Here is a 12,552-nt window from a genome sequence, read left to right as displayed (position 1 = left end):
GTCTTAGCTCAGCTCAGTCCCCTCTCTGTGATGATAAATATTATATGTCGTATATTTTGTTTTATTTATATTTACCAGATTTTTTACACATGTATGCAATATATTAACTGTAACAGCAAAATGGCTGTCATGGTTTTAGCAGCTAAGAAATTTAAAAGCAGCCAAAGAAAAATTTAAACAATACTTTAATTTGGTTTTGAATCCAATTTGTGGAAATCTGTAAAATGTAAACGCGAAATTCACACATTCTAAGTACTATGTTTATCTTGCTTTTACCATCAATTATATTTTGCTGGTAATTATCTTCTTCAGATGGTAAATCTGACTGAGATAGCAAAATTCTTATTGAATTAATTTTTGTTGTATAATAGTTATATTATTTATTCTAGCAATTGGTGTAATAATTTACTACTACTCCCTGTCGTCATTTGCCCCACCAAGCCTTTTGATCTTTATCAAATATGAAATTTATATAATCTTGTTCTCTTCTGAAAGATTATAATTCATAATATTGATATTTTTAAGCAAAATTAATACATTAAAACCTTTATTATGGTGACACCTACCTTTGGTACACAACAAAGTGTCCCCTGAATAGTGACTATATTTAACAAAGTCTTTATAGCATCAATGTATCAATAGAGATTTGAAAACATTTTTTCCAAATAAAGAATTACAGTTCAGATATGAATTAAGACCATAAAATAATCCTTAATATAGAAAAAAAATAAATCCAAATTTGATCTCGATTTGAGTTGCAAAATAAGCAAAATAGCTGTATAGGAATGGCAACTTTTTGGAAACACCATTACATTTGTTGTGATAACAACATTATTTGAAAAAAAGTTAAATGTTTTATACCATACTATATAATATCTCTATGTTGAGACCGCCTGTAATTGTGATTTTAAGTACAGACTCTTAACTGCCAATTTTATTACTACCCCAATACTAAAGTTGGCAAATAGTTAACTAGAACAAGTGTATTATTTGTCTTTTAATTTAAGTACTAAAAAAATTACCAGAATTATATCTATTTTATGGTTATATAATAGTACATGTCTATATACGTATTATGAGATTTAAAAAAGCAATATTATATTATTTTTCTAAAAATTAGCTTCTACGAAGCTGTATTGTTAAAAATATTAAATTAGTTTTGGTAATTAAATTCTAATATCTTATTTGAAGTGAATAAATTCATATTTTCTTGTTTGGAAATAAAACATTTCAGAATTAAACTAGTTAAAATATTTTACAAAAAATTTATAATTTCTTTAAGACCAAAAAAAGTAGTCTTAATATAATTTGTAAATATTGTTTGGGATTGTCTCTCAAAACATGTGCAAATATTCATTTTGCTTCGCTTTGACAGGGAGTGCGCCCTCTATGGCTGTTAAAGTGAACAATATGATGCAAGATCTCAAATAAAGATGTATTGGAAACTGACTCATTTCGATTTTTTTTCTCTTTATTCAGTCAAATAAAAATCGCCTTTTCAGCTCTGTCTACACTATCAAACTTTATGTGACTAAAAAATGTGGTGTGCCCATATATGGACACGATGCTGTCATATCACTACCATATTTAATCATATCACTACCATATTTGGGCACATCACACTTTTTTTGTCAAACTAGTTTGATAGTGTGGACAAAACTTTAAAAAAATATTGCATCAAGACTCTACATCCAAGTTTTAAAAAACAACCGTTGCGACAGTACTGTTTCGTCAATTGTTTCTCATAAAGTAGAAGTAGACGTTCATAATGCAAAGTGTTCAAGAGTTGATTTCATTTCTAGTAACTCGTTTACAGATTCATGATTGTTACCATAGTGACAGACAAGGACTGGTAAACATCTATTGATTGTTGCCATGGCACCTTCAACATCTCGCCTAAAATATTAAGAGTTTTAGAACGATATTTACGACTTGTCTGAGGAACTAAAGCGATGAGATGGAGCATATTGAGGAAGCCGGGTGTAATGTAAGGGGGATGGAAAAATATTAAAATAAAGATCTCTGTACAGTCAGACTAAACAATACTTACATGTTAAATAGTATACTAGCAAGTTTATGCAATTCATTGGCAAATTCTATACTATCAGGTCCAAACCACTTCTCCACATTAGCTATGCTTAGCTTCAGATACTTAACAGCTGAACTCATATCACCTATATTGAAAAGAACAACACTGAATAGGATTTGTAATCCTTCAGGTCAGAGGTCACTGCAGAAATGTATTTATTATTTTATTTACATAAATCTGCATTTTTTATTACTGGACTATGATATAACATAAACATATTTTGTTTCAATCTTTCACACTGTGAACCTTGCCATTGTTTTAGCTTTCAAATCAGTCCCACCCAATTTCACTTATATTCCAGGACTTTCTGCATTCTCACACCTGAGGATGATCAAAGTATATTGATCAAAACGTTGAGAGACTAGGTATTTTCAGAACTAAATATATGTGGTGTACCGTAAACTTTATATCAACATAAATATATTTATTATTATTTTAAATCAATTAGCATATCATGGAGCTATAAAATTAGATTTTATAGCTCCATGAGCATATCTCATAGGCATGAGTTCTAGTTTACACAGCTTTCCCTAAATTACAATGCAAAAGAAAACACACACAAAATCTTCATCCATCACTGTATTTTGTGTATACATTAACTTAAAAATAATCTGGCATATCTCTACTGCTCATGTTGAAGGGATGAGGCTTATATGGGAGTCATTAATGGTAGTTGCATCTTACCTAATAAAACATAGCACCTTGCAAATACTCTGACATACCTCTACTGCAATAATCCAGAAACTGTTATATTGAAGGGATGAGGCTTATATGAGAGTAATTAATGAGAGTAATTAATGGTAGTTGCATCTTACCTAATAAAACATAACACCTCGCAATACTGTCTTGTGTTTGGCCAAGGTTTTTGTGATATTTATCAAGATATAATGTCTGTATTTCACAACACTGCAACAGTAACGCTAAAGAATCTGCAAAACAACATTATTTTGTAATTAGATGTTTTGCCCTACTCTGACGTAATTTGTACTTTATACTAAGTACATTTGAGAATACTTGTGGATAAATTCGCAAGTAGTTCTCGGGTGGGACTCGAACCCACGACCTCCAGATCACTAGCCTGGCGTTCATTCCTCTAGACCACCGGGCTTGCGCTGATGGCTAGTGGTTAGATTCGAGCCCAAGTAAGCAGCGGGTACTGCACCAACAGGATTGTAATTGTAGTTTTGTTTTCATCTAATTACTCAACTCCCTGACGCAAAACTACAATTACAACATTATTTTGTTAATTTTCTGCACTTTATGTGAGGTAGTCATTATTATTATCTCCAAATAAGGGGTGAATTACACCAATGACATACAGGTAATATGATGTTCTCTTATGTTACTTTACGATCTGAAACAATGATAAATTATAAAATTTAAATTGCCTTTACCTTCAATTTTATTTTCTTCTAACATCTGATTGGCTTTTGAAAACATATCCATTGACTTTGACAATTCCTAAACAATTGAATAAAAACAATTGTATACAAAAGTTTTCTTTTGTACTTATTTTTATATATTTAAAAAATATATTGCAGAAAACAATAAAAATATGACTTTGATGTTTTGCAGTGATACTCTCTTGTAAATACATTGTAATTTAAATTCACCATTTTTATGTTTTTCTTGTTAGAATTCTCTTTGATAGTTTCTTGCTTTAGATCATTATCAGCGTTTGAGTCATCAAGTCTGCAAGCATCACAGTTACACTCAAAGTTATACTGCTTCTTCAGAGCTTTTTGTCGTTCTGCCTTCTTCATGCGTTTATAATGAGGGCCTGAAAAAGAAGCATTCAACTATTTTAACAATTTTGTATTTTCTGTAAACCTACAGTAGAATCCCTATTATAATAGGGGTCCCTGCATGGGAATTGGGCATAGTGTAAAAACATTGCAGGAAACAACATTCACAGGAAAATGTCCCCTTAATGTCCAATGAACAAGGGGTTCTTCACAAAATAGGCTAGGTTTTTATCAGTGCGGCCATTATTAGTGGTCATAATACATATTTCGTGTGTCTAACATGAATAAGACCTTATTGAGCCTGCGATCTAAAAACAATGTAAGCCTGGGCAAAATGTACTACAGTAGTTGGATACAACATGCATACACCATTTTATCAAGTCAACTCCAATCTTTGATGTTGACTGAATAGGAGTGAACTCACCATAGCAATGGAGAATTTCTTCATCTGTTTCTATTGTTGTAATGGATCTCACAGTAATTTCATCATCTTTAAAACTGAAATATTGAAAACCAGAAAGTAGGCTGGTGACTGCCTAACTACATTGGGGCTAGGTTACACATAGTTTGTGACTAACTTATGTAAACTCTCGCTCTCTCACTGATCAAGACAGGATCTCCAAATTGCAATAAGAATTCTTACCAAGAAGAGAATATAGCAGCCGGTTTTCCAATGGGAGAATCATTATTGAACACTTTCAATTCTTGCAATTCAATGAGTGGAGGATAGGATTAACTTAAAACAATTTTACTAAATATTTTGTTTTACCTCACAATCACATTAGGTTTACAAGAGTGGTTTAGCAGACTTGTGGTTGGAAACACAGCTGTGGCCAGTCTTCTTTGTTCAACATCTGCAACATCGTGTCTTCCTTCTCGTTGTATATCTGATGGCACAATTATTGTTACAGCCTGAGCGTTACAATACAATTGTAGCCAATGGCGAGTATGGGCACTTTGAAGCTGACCAATAAGACATGATTTTTCTTGGTCATGTGACTTATCTAACATCTCACATGATTCTGGTGTCCAGGTTTTACTACCTAGGAGATGATCTATTGTTTTGTGTATAAGTTCAGATGATATCTACATGAAAGAAATTAACACATTAGGTACATAGATTATTAAATAAATTTACAAACTTAAAAAAAAAGTTGCTAATAAACTACCTTCCGAAAATGTTCGATATCTTCAGATGGATGCATGTTCTCATTAGTCACTAGATTCCATACAGATTGGTAGTTTCCATAGTAACACCCACTACTTGAACATCCAGGAATTGACTTGATAGTCTCCATGCAGACTTTAGTATCATTATGCTGGCCTTTAACGGTCTGTACCCCAGAGACTACAAGGATTCTATAACTTAAATGTGCATATACTCCAACCTATAGGAACATTATAGAAAACACAATATAATAAATTTATGGTATATTTAAATATGCTTTACAAATTAACATACAGTAGCTCCTCTTACAGTACCTCTTCAAGCAAGTTCGAATATGGGCATTCGGCCCAGTGGTATAAGGTCATTGAACTCTGTTGACATTCATCACTGCAATACCTGACTCTGCTACATAATGAACAGCTAGAAATAAAATAAAATTTAATTCAGATGAATCCATGCCATTATGGTTCATAAATAGTAGAATAAATCAAAAATATATTTACGGAATTGGTGCGTCTGTTGGTGTAAAGCACTGGTGACAGTGTGTGTTGTGGAACTCTGGTAACAAAACACCTGTATATGGCTTCTCTTTGATAATCGTACTACCTGCCGGAATCTTTATCTTTGCCTATGGAAATAAAAGCTTAGGTTCAAGTTAACAACATATGTACAGTAACAAGCAGCATGTATCTGCAATATACTTTTCAAATAAATTTACATAAATTATTTGTTGAAGTTGAACTTACTACCAGATGTCTTCCTCTCACATTATTGTACTTGATGGCAACATTACTCGTAGCCCCACATATTTCATCTGATTCTATAATCATACTTATATTGGCTTCATCTTTAGCAACCTGTAGTGCTGTGGCAAAAGTAATAATAGTTCACACTAACGTTACACTGGTGTCACTTCTGGTTACTGCTTTTTAATTTGTCATGCCCAAAATTAATGGTATCTCTATTTAAAGCCCTGTCTACACTATCAAACTAGTCTGACAAAAAAAGTGTGATGTGCCCAAATATGGTAGTGATATGTCCATATATGGGCACATCATTTTGTTGTCACATTTGATAGCGTAGACAGAACTTAAGCTAGAAAGTGAGATTGTATAAAACATACTTTCTGATACTTCTTGATATCTTTCTAGTTGTATCAAACACTGTGCCTTCCTTTTCAACAATTTATATTGTTTCTCCGCAGGGTAACGATGGTGCAAGGCATGTTCTACATCTTGTAAGCAGCCCTAGATGAAAAATATATATATTTTATCAACACCTTACAAACAGAAATGATTTGTAAACAATTATGTTTGATGACATTTTAATTTGTAATACACTACTTACGCTCTGTGTACACTATCAAACTAGTTTGACAAAAAAAAAAGTGTGCCCAAATATGGTAGTGACATGACAAAATATGATAGTGATATGACATCATCATGTCCATATATAGGCACATCACATAAAGTTTGATAGTGTAGACAGAGCTTTACCTTCCAGTTGCTAGTTTCATAAAAGAGAGCTGATCGATTTGCAAATCCCAGTGCGAGTTCACTTCCATCATGTGGTGCTAGTAATATCGCCTGGTGATCAATATTTTGCAATTTGTTAGTTATATTTATAAACCTGCAATATATTGTGGTAAAACAATGCCTAGAAATGTGAATGTCTAAAAAGCTCTGTCTACACTATCATACTTTATGTGACAACAAAATGTGATGTGCCCATATATGGACATGATATTATCGTATCACTATTTGGGCATCACACTTTATTTTTGTTTGTAGTTTGATAGTGTAGAGAGAGCTTTGGGTTATTTTTAAAATATAGGTGTTTAGCTTAGACCAGAAGTGTAAAATTTGGTATCCATCCATTGAAATCAGCCTGTTTTTAAGTGGAGGAGATTGTAGTGTGTTAAGTTCAGTTTATGTAGAGGTTAGGTAGATATAGCATTTAAAATTGGTCGTAAATGATATTCAATCTCACCACATGCTTTACCTGATTATAATTCTTCAGTGCTTCGTTAAATTGTCTCTTTTGATAATGTGCGTTTCCTTTCAACCTCAATGCGTTGGAAGACTTTTCACATTTGTTACCAGATGATGTTTCGCAAATCGGTGTTACACCAGCCATGTCTACATCTGAGCGCTCTATAAAAAAAAGTTTGAAATAAAAATTGATACAGATTTCAATACTCGGCGACAAAAGCCCATCCCTATTCACTGCGGCTTACACTTTTTTCATCTCCTTTTATGTGTGAATGGGTTAACCGGTGTCTATGGCGAATGTTGGCCGGAGTGATCAGCTTTATTCCTTCACTGTGTATGGCTACCTACTACTAGTTTAGGACTTACCTACTTGGTCTAATTGTCTGGCCACAAATAATAAGGCACAACAAGATGGGCCTAGCCTAGTTAGCCTATTTATATAGTCTATTGTAGGCCTATCAATAAATATATAAAGACGTATTCAACAATAATTATTAATTATTAATTGGTATTGAGTTTGATAGATTTATTAATTGGCCATGACAAAAATAGTAAATTTAACTACAATAAGCCTAAAACTACTGTATTTTGTTTATACCACCAACATACCAATGTTTACATTTTGAACTAAAACATCTAGCGCCCTCTAGCTGTCCTCTAAGTTTGAACTTAAGAAGAGTCCACACAGTAGAGCCGGGTTTCTGATCCCGGGTTCGTATTTTCCCTTCCTTTTTCCCTATCATAGCATAATTTCATTTGTCTATAATAGATACAAAAAGATAAATAAAACATATAATAGGTAATTGAGTAGGACGCGTGGACAACTATTGGCCAATCAGATCACTGGATTGTTTGGAAAGGCAGACGATCTAAATTTGACACGGAGCATCGCGGTAATCATTGAGCACGCAGAAAAAGTGAGTTGAATTTACTGTTTTTAAATACATAAATATATACACTTTTCTAATGCACATCTTTAAAATACTTGTTACATGTTAGATTGCTTAGCTAGGCCATTCGAACAGCAGCCATTTGATGTATGTACTTAACATCATTGGGAACGGTCTTAGTTTTTGGTCTAGGCCATGGAGCTTTCCTCCATGCCTAGGCCAAGTCGATGATGTTGTACTGGTCGTAGTCGTTCCCAGTAAGGAAAGATGAAGACGGCGATATTGCAACAGGAATGAAAATGAAACGATGGTAATTATAATTTTAAAATATGATATGAGGCAGGGGGCAATGGTAAATTACCGGATGATTATGATAATGAGGAATGATATTGACTATAATCACATGCCTTTTCAAGTGTCTTAACATTAATGGGAGTTCCAGACTCGAGAACTCTATAAAGGTAAGTGTTATCTAAACTACTTTTAATGTAAGACTTGAATCGTCAGCAGCGTCATCATATAGAGGTTCAATGTCATGCACGTCAAACTTGTTGCTGTTTAGTTGTCATCAGTGTCAAATCAACTCAATTAAATACACCGTACACACATATTTGTGTTTCATTGTGATTAGTATTTATTCATTAATGATATTTTAGAAGATTACATCTAAACATTAAAATTAAAATCATGGAGTGAGATTATGATTACCCAATTAAAGAAGTACTTTAATACAATAAATGTATATTAAGTGATTTTCTCTGTTCACTCATAATTCAGAATTTGTTGGTATAATAAAAATAAATATACATAAATGATGCATGTCATATTATAGGCTAGACCTATAGTAAACCTGGTTGACTTCAATGCATCATTTGAGTATAAATCAATTCTATATAAGTAAATATTTTACTGTTCAAAATTTTTGTAGGCCTACATAAACTTTAGGCATGTTTATCTTCAGCAAATTGCACTATATGTTCAATTTCATTGTCATTAATTTGTCATAGTAAGGTTGTGCCTTCATCACCATGGTTCTTGTAACTTCATCCATTTCCTCCAAAGCAGGTTCTGGACTCGGTATGTGCTTGTCAAAACCTGTACTATTAAAAGCCTTACCATGATTTGCTGTCGTCATCTCACATGTCATCTTCTTAAATGGCGATTGTCTCCATCTTGGATCAGGTCCTTTTTTCCAAGTCATCATCTTCTCAGAAAACGGTAAACCAACTTGTTCACAATATGCACGCATGACTTCTTGTGGTTTCATCTGAAGATCGTCTGCATCAATGACCACCGGCGCTTGGTTTAAATTATCCCGCACATGCTCTGCTGTCTCTAATAACTGACGGTGAGGTGTCCCGGGCAGGTTTGGTCTACAGGACAAATGGGCCTCACCGTTCATGCTATCTATCATTTTTTGTGTCGAAGCTAACACTTTACTAGGTTTTCTTGTCAAAAATATGTGTTTGAAGCCGGAGGGAATCTTATCAAAGTGTCCATGAATAAACAACCCACCATCCTTGGAAAAGACAACATCTTTATCAGGGTATTCCTGCTCTAACATCGCTTTCACGCCTTCAAATGTGTATTCGCTGCTACTGAAGTTTTCTACTACTGCATTCATTTCATCTGTAATAGTTTTCTTGTCCCTGTCTGGTCCAAAAAGAGCTGCAGACACAAACGGCTCTTGGAAGATTTCCGCGTTCTCAAACGTAGACATGCTCTTTAAAAACGCAGTGGAGAGAGAACGTGGAGTAGACCAGACGATTACACGTACTTGCTCCGGTTTAGACATGGCTATAAACGAAAATTAAACTTATTAATTAAACAGATTAAGTAAATAAAATTTGTCAAAAATTTTAAGTTTTCACCACCCACCCCAATTCCCCAGTACAGCTCGTCGTATTTATAATTATATTTAAAGTATCTTTGCCTCGTCTGTTTTTAACCTCTCGCTACGGCCTTGTATTTTGCTTACAACCTCATATTTACATACTATTTATTACCTGTTACCTTAGAATCTCAAATTTTGATATACAAACTTCACAGGTTTCTCTGTTTTCTTGAAGTAGTACTGCTTTCAATGTAAATGGTCGTGTAAATGTTTAACATAGGACTCTTTACTTGATTTTAGCAGGCAGTTTCTGATCATATAAATTTATTAAGGTATTTGATTTCGAGTGCTGGTAGGGCAACATGTTATGTATGCCTGCACCTACATACCTGTACATGGACATGATAATGTCATACCACTACCATACTTGGGTATATCACTACCATATTTGGGCACAAATTTGATAGTGTAGACAGAGCTTTAGATATTAACCAATGATATGGTTATAAAATAAATCCAGACCTAATCTGCGTTCATGAAAACAACATAATAAAAAAGTAACTGTTTTGCAAGTTTGTTGTTTTTATTTAAAAAAAAACACAATTTCCAAGGTAATAATTTGATGTAACATAATTGTGTTTATACGGGATATGTCAACATTAATGAAAAAGACAAAATGACCATATTAAGCATATTTGACAAACCCTGTTGTACAATAGTATTCGATTTATAGTAAGTACTTAATTTATATTTAACAGTACAATGCGAACGCATTTTATAAAAGGTATCTCACCTCTAATTAGTGAGGTGGATCAATTTGTAATACTTTTTATGCGTGCGTCATTGTTGCGCCACCGTCGCCCCGACATACAGTCAGCAAGCATTCATACGTTACGCATTTAGCATACAATCCATATTTAAATTTTAAAAGAGTAGAATAGCATTAATAATAACATTATTTAATGCTCTTACGTTAAGGGAACATTAAATAAGTAGTTTATATTACATTGCTATATACATTTGATAGACTATAGGGAAACTTGAAACAGCCCAGTGGTATACTAGAAATTCAATTTTTAAACGGTTAAGAAGAGAAAATCTGAGAGAATAAGAAACAATTATTGGACTACTTACTATTCAGTGTAAAATAATGTACAATAATACTTTTATAAATACCTTTTTTGATAGGTACAGGTATAGTTTATTTTGGTTTAATCAGTAATTAATAATTTATATAATAATAATAATAATTTATAAACATATGAAATATTAAAATACTGTAACAACAAAGGTCTTTTAAAAGCAACAAAGTGAAAATAACTGAAACATTCATTCATGATGCCTACTTTTGACAACTATGATTGAAAAATATATGGCGACATGTTCATATCAGTGTTATACACATACAGTGGTGTAAAGGCTATGAGCGCTCACTGACTAAACTCAGGGGCCCTGGAGCTTATAGGGGCCCCTGAGCAGTGCCCAGAAGCATTAAATCATGAAGGCGAAAAGGCTAAAAAAGCATGGCCTCCAGCATTGGAGAGCGACTTAGGGTTCCTAAACCAGGGGCCTCAGGCCTCTGGGTTATGCCACTGCACACGCCTACCAATTAAGCACATACTTCACAAAATCATGAAGGTTCTTAATCACTCAGAAAACAAAAACAAAGCATTGGTAAAAATTAATTTTGAAAGCTCTTGGGATATTAATTTCTCAAACCTAGTAAATTATTATTCTATTCTTGACAAATACATACACAAAACAAATTGTAATATTGCCTAATGTAAAAGTACTTTGTATGAAGAGTCATTAAAAAAAACATAGCATAAGTAACTTTATCTGAGATTTATCTTGATAGATATAAATTAAATTAATAATTCTTCAACATACTGTACTCTCACAACATTTTAGTTGTATAGATTGGGTTGTATCAAACTTTTATCTTAATAGTCTTGAATAGGAATTGAAAGTTATATATCATACACAAACAAGATGGACAATAATAAATTACACTAACATTAGGGCCTTTAACATATTTAGTATAACTAACTAACTTACAGGGAGTTAAGGATAAATACCATTTTGGTCTTTTGGCTAAATCAAGGTTAAAGCATTTACAATTTCAAGATTTTTTAACAATTTTATAATGCTAAATATTAATCATTATATTTAAAACTATAAATATTTATGAAGCACATTTATAAGTATATTTTAATTTGAGATAATAAAATTGCTGAATTTAGACAATTAACTTGTCTAAGAGTGAAACTGACTCAGACTGAAACTGGTCACTTAAATGCCCAGTTGTAGGACAGTCAAATTTATGGGTTAAGATGAGCACAAGATCAAACTTTGGGTATACCATTGAGAATCTATGTGTATACTATTAGTATTAGAAATCATAAATTCCAAGTTATGGGTGACCTCTTGATAGGCTACATGAGTAAACACAAATATCCATGCAATGAATATTAAAAAAAACCCGAATTATTTCTCTATAGACATATGAAATTGAGATGCTCATTAAAAAGTCTTATTACAGTCATAATCATCATTTTGGTGTACAGTTACCGGATGTGATATATTTCATACCCTCTTCTTTAATACAATAATCCTGTTTACAATGTTATCTAGGTTTTGCAGTATAAGGTTACACAATATGTTAGATTGGATCCAGTAGCGGTAAGTTTTTGTTGTTAATGTTAGATTTCAAAATCACGTCATTACAGACTGCCAATCAGGTCGTTCCATTTTCCATATTAGGTTTCAAAATGTGTGTAGATAGATGTGATATACGTCATTACAGACTGCCAGTCAGGTCGTTCCATTTTCCAT

At 33.0% G+C, this 12,552-nt stretch overlaps 2 protein-coding genes across 2 annotated transcripts; both read right to left on the bottom strand.

Annotated features, from left to right (window-relative positions):
* Positions 1 to 1,495: 1,495 nt before the first annotated feature.
* LOC144834873 (protein-lysine N-methyltransferase SMYD4-like) lies at positions 1,496 to 7,599 on the bottom strand. The gene is made up of 15 exons (XM_078689845.1): positions 7,576 to 7,599; positions 7,004 to 7,155; positions 6,499 to 6,588; positions 6,126 to 6,249; positions 5,749 to 5,867; positions 5,506 to 5,630; positions 5,317 to 5,422; positions 5,004 to 5,222; positions 4,604 to 4,920; positions 4,259 to 4,332; positions 3,703 to 3,869; positions 3,484 to 3,550; positions 2,905 to 3,018; positions 2,051 to 2,174; positions 1,496 to 1,896 (listed from the first exon to the last, which is right to left on the bottom strand). The coding sequence occupies exons 2-15, from the start codon at positions 7,136 to 7,138 to the stop codon at positions 1,764 to 1,766; spliced, it is 1,914 nt and encodes a 637-aa protein (XP_078545971.1). The 5' UTR covers positions 7,139 to 7,155; positions 7,576 to 7,599; the 3' UTR covers positions 1,496 to 1,763.
* A 1,029-nt stretch (positions 7,600 to 8,628) lies between these two features.
* On the bottom strand, positions 8,629 to 9,969 carry LOC144835702 (uncharacterized). Its single transcript, XM_078690771.1, has 2 exons — positions 9,890 to 9,969; positions 8,629 to 9,680 (listed from the first exon to the last, which is right to left on the bottom strand). The coding sequence occupies exon 2, from the start codon at positions 9,676 to 9,678 to the stop codon at positions 8,854 to 8,856; it is 825 nt and encodes a 274-aa protein (XP_078546897.1). The 5' UTR covers positions 9,679 to 9,680; positions 9,890 to 9,969; the 3' UTR covers positions 8,629 to 8,853.
* Between the last annotated feature and the right edge of the window lie 2,583 nt (positions 9,970 to 12,552).

Source organism: Antedon bifida, chromosome 2 (genome assembly GCF_963402885.1).
Source record: "Antedon bifida chromosome 2, ecAntBifi1.1, whole genome shotgun sequence".
Classification (NCBI taxonomy): domain Eukaryota; kingdom Metazoa; phylum Echinodermata; class Crinoidea; order Comatulida; family Antedonidae; genus Antedon; species Antedon bifida.
Note: the sequence above shows the minus strand (reverse complement) of the source record. Positions and strands in the feature narration are given on the sequence as shown.

What these genes read in the sequence shown, in the direction of transcription:
- LOC144834873 (XM_078689845.1), bottom strand. Translation starts at nt 7,138, where the DNA reads ATGGCTGGTGTAACACCGATTTGCGAAACATCATCTGGTAACAAATGT. An exon ending in CACTGAAGAATTATAATCAG is followed by an intron (nt 6,589 to 7,003) that starts GTAAAGCATGTG and finishes ATTGATCACCAG; the next exon opens with GCGATATTACTAGCACCACA. An exon ending in ATTCGAACTTGCTTGAAGAG is followed by an intron (nt 5,223 to 5,316) that starts GTACTGTAAGAG and finishes ATGTTCCTATAG; the next exon opens with GTTGGAGTATATGCACATTT.
- LOC144835702 (XM_078690771.1), bottom strand. Translation starts at nt 9,678, where the DNA reads ATGTCTAAACCGGAGCAAGTACGTGTAATCGTCTGGTCTACTCCACGT.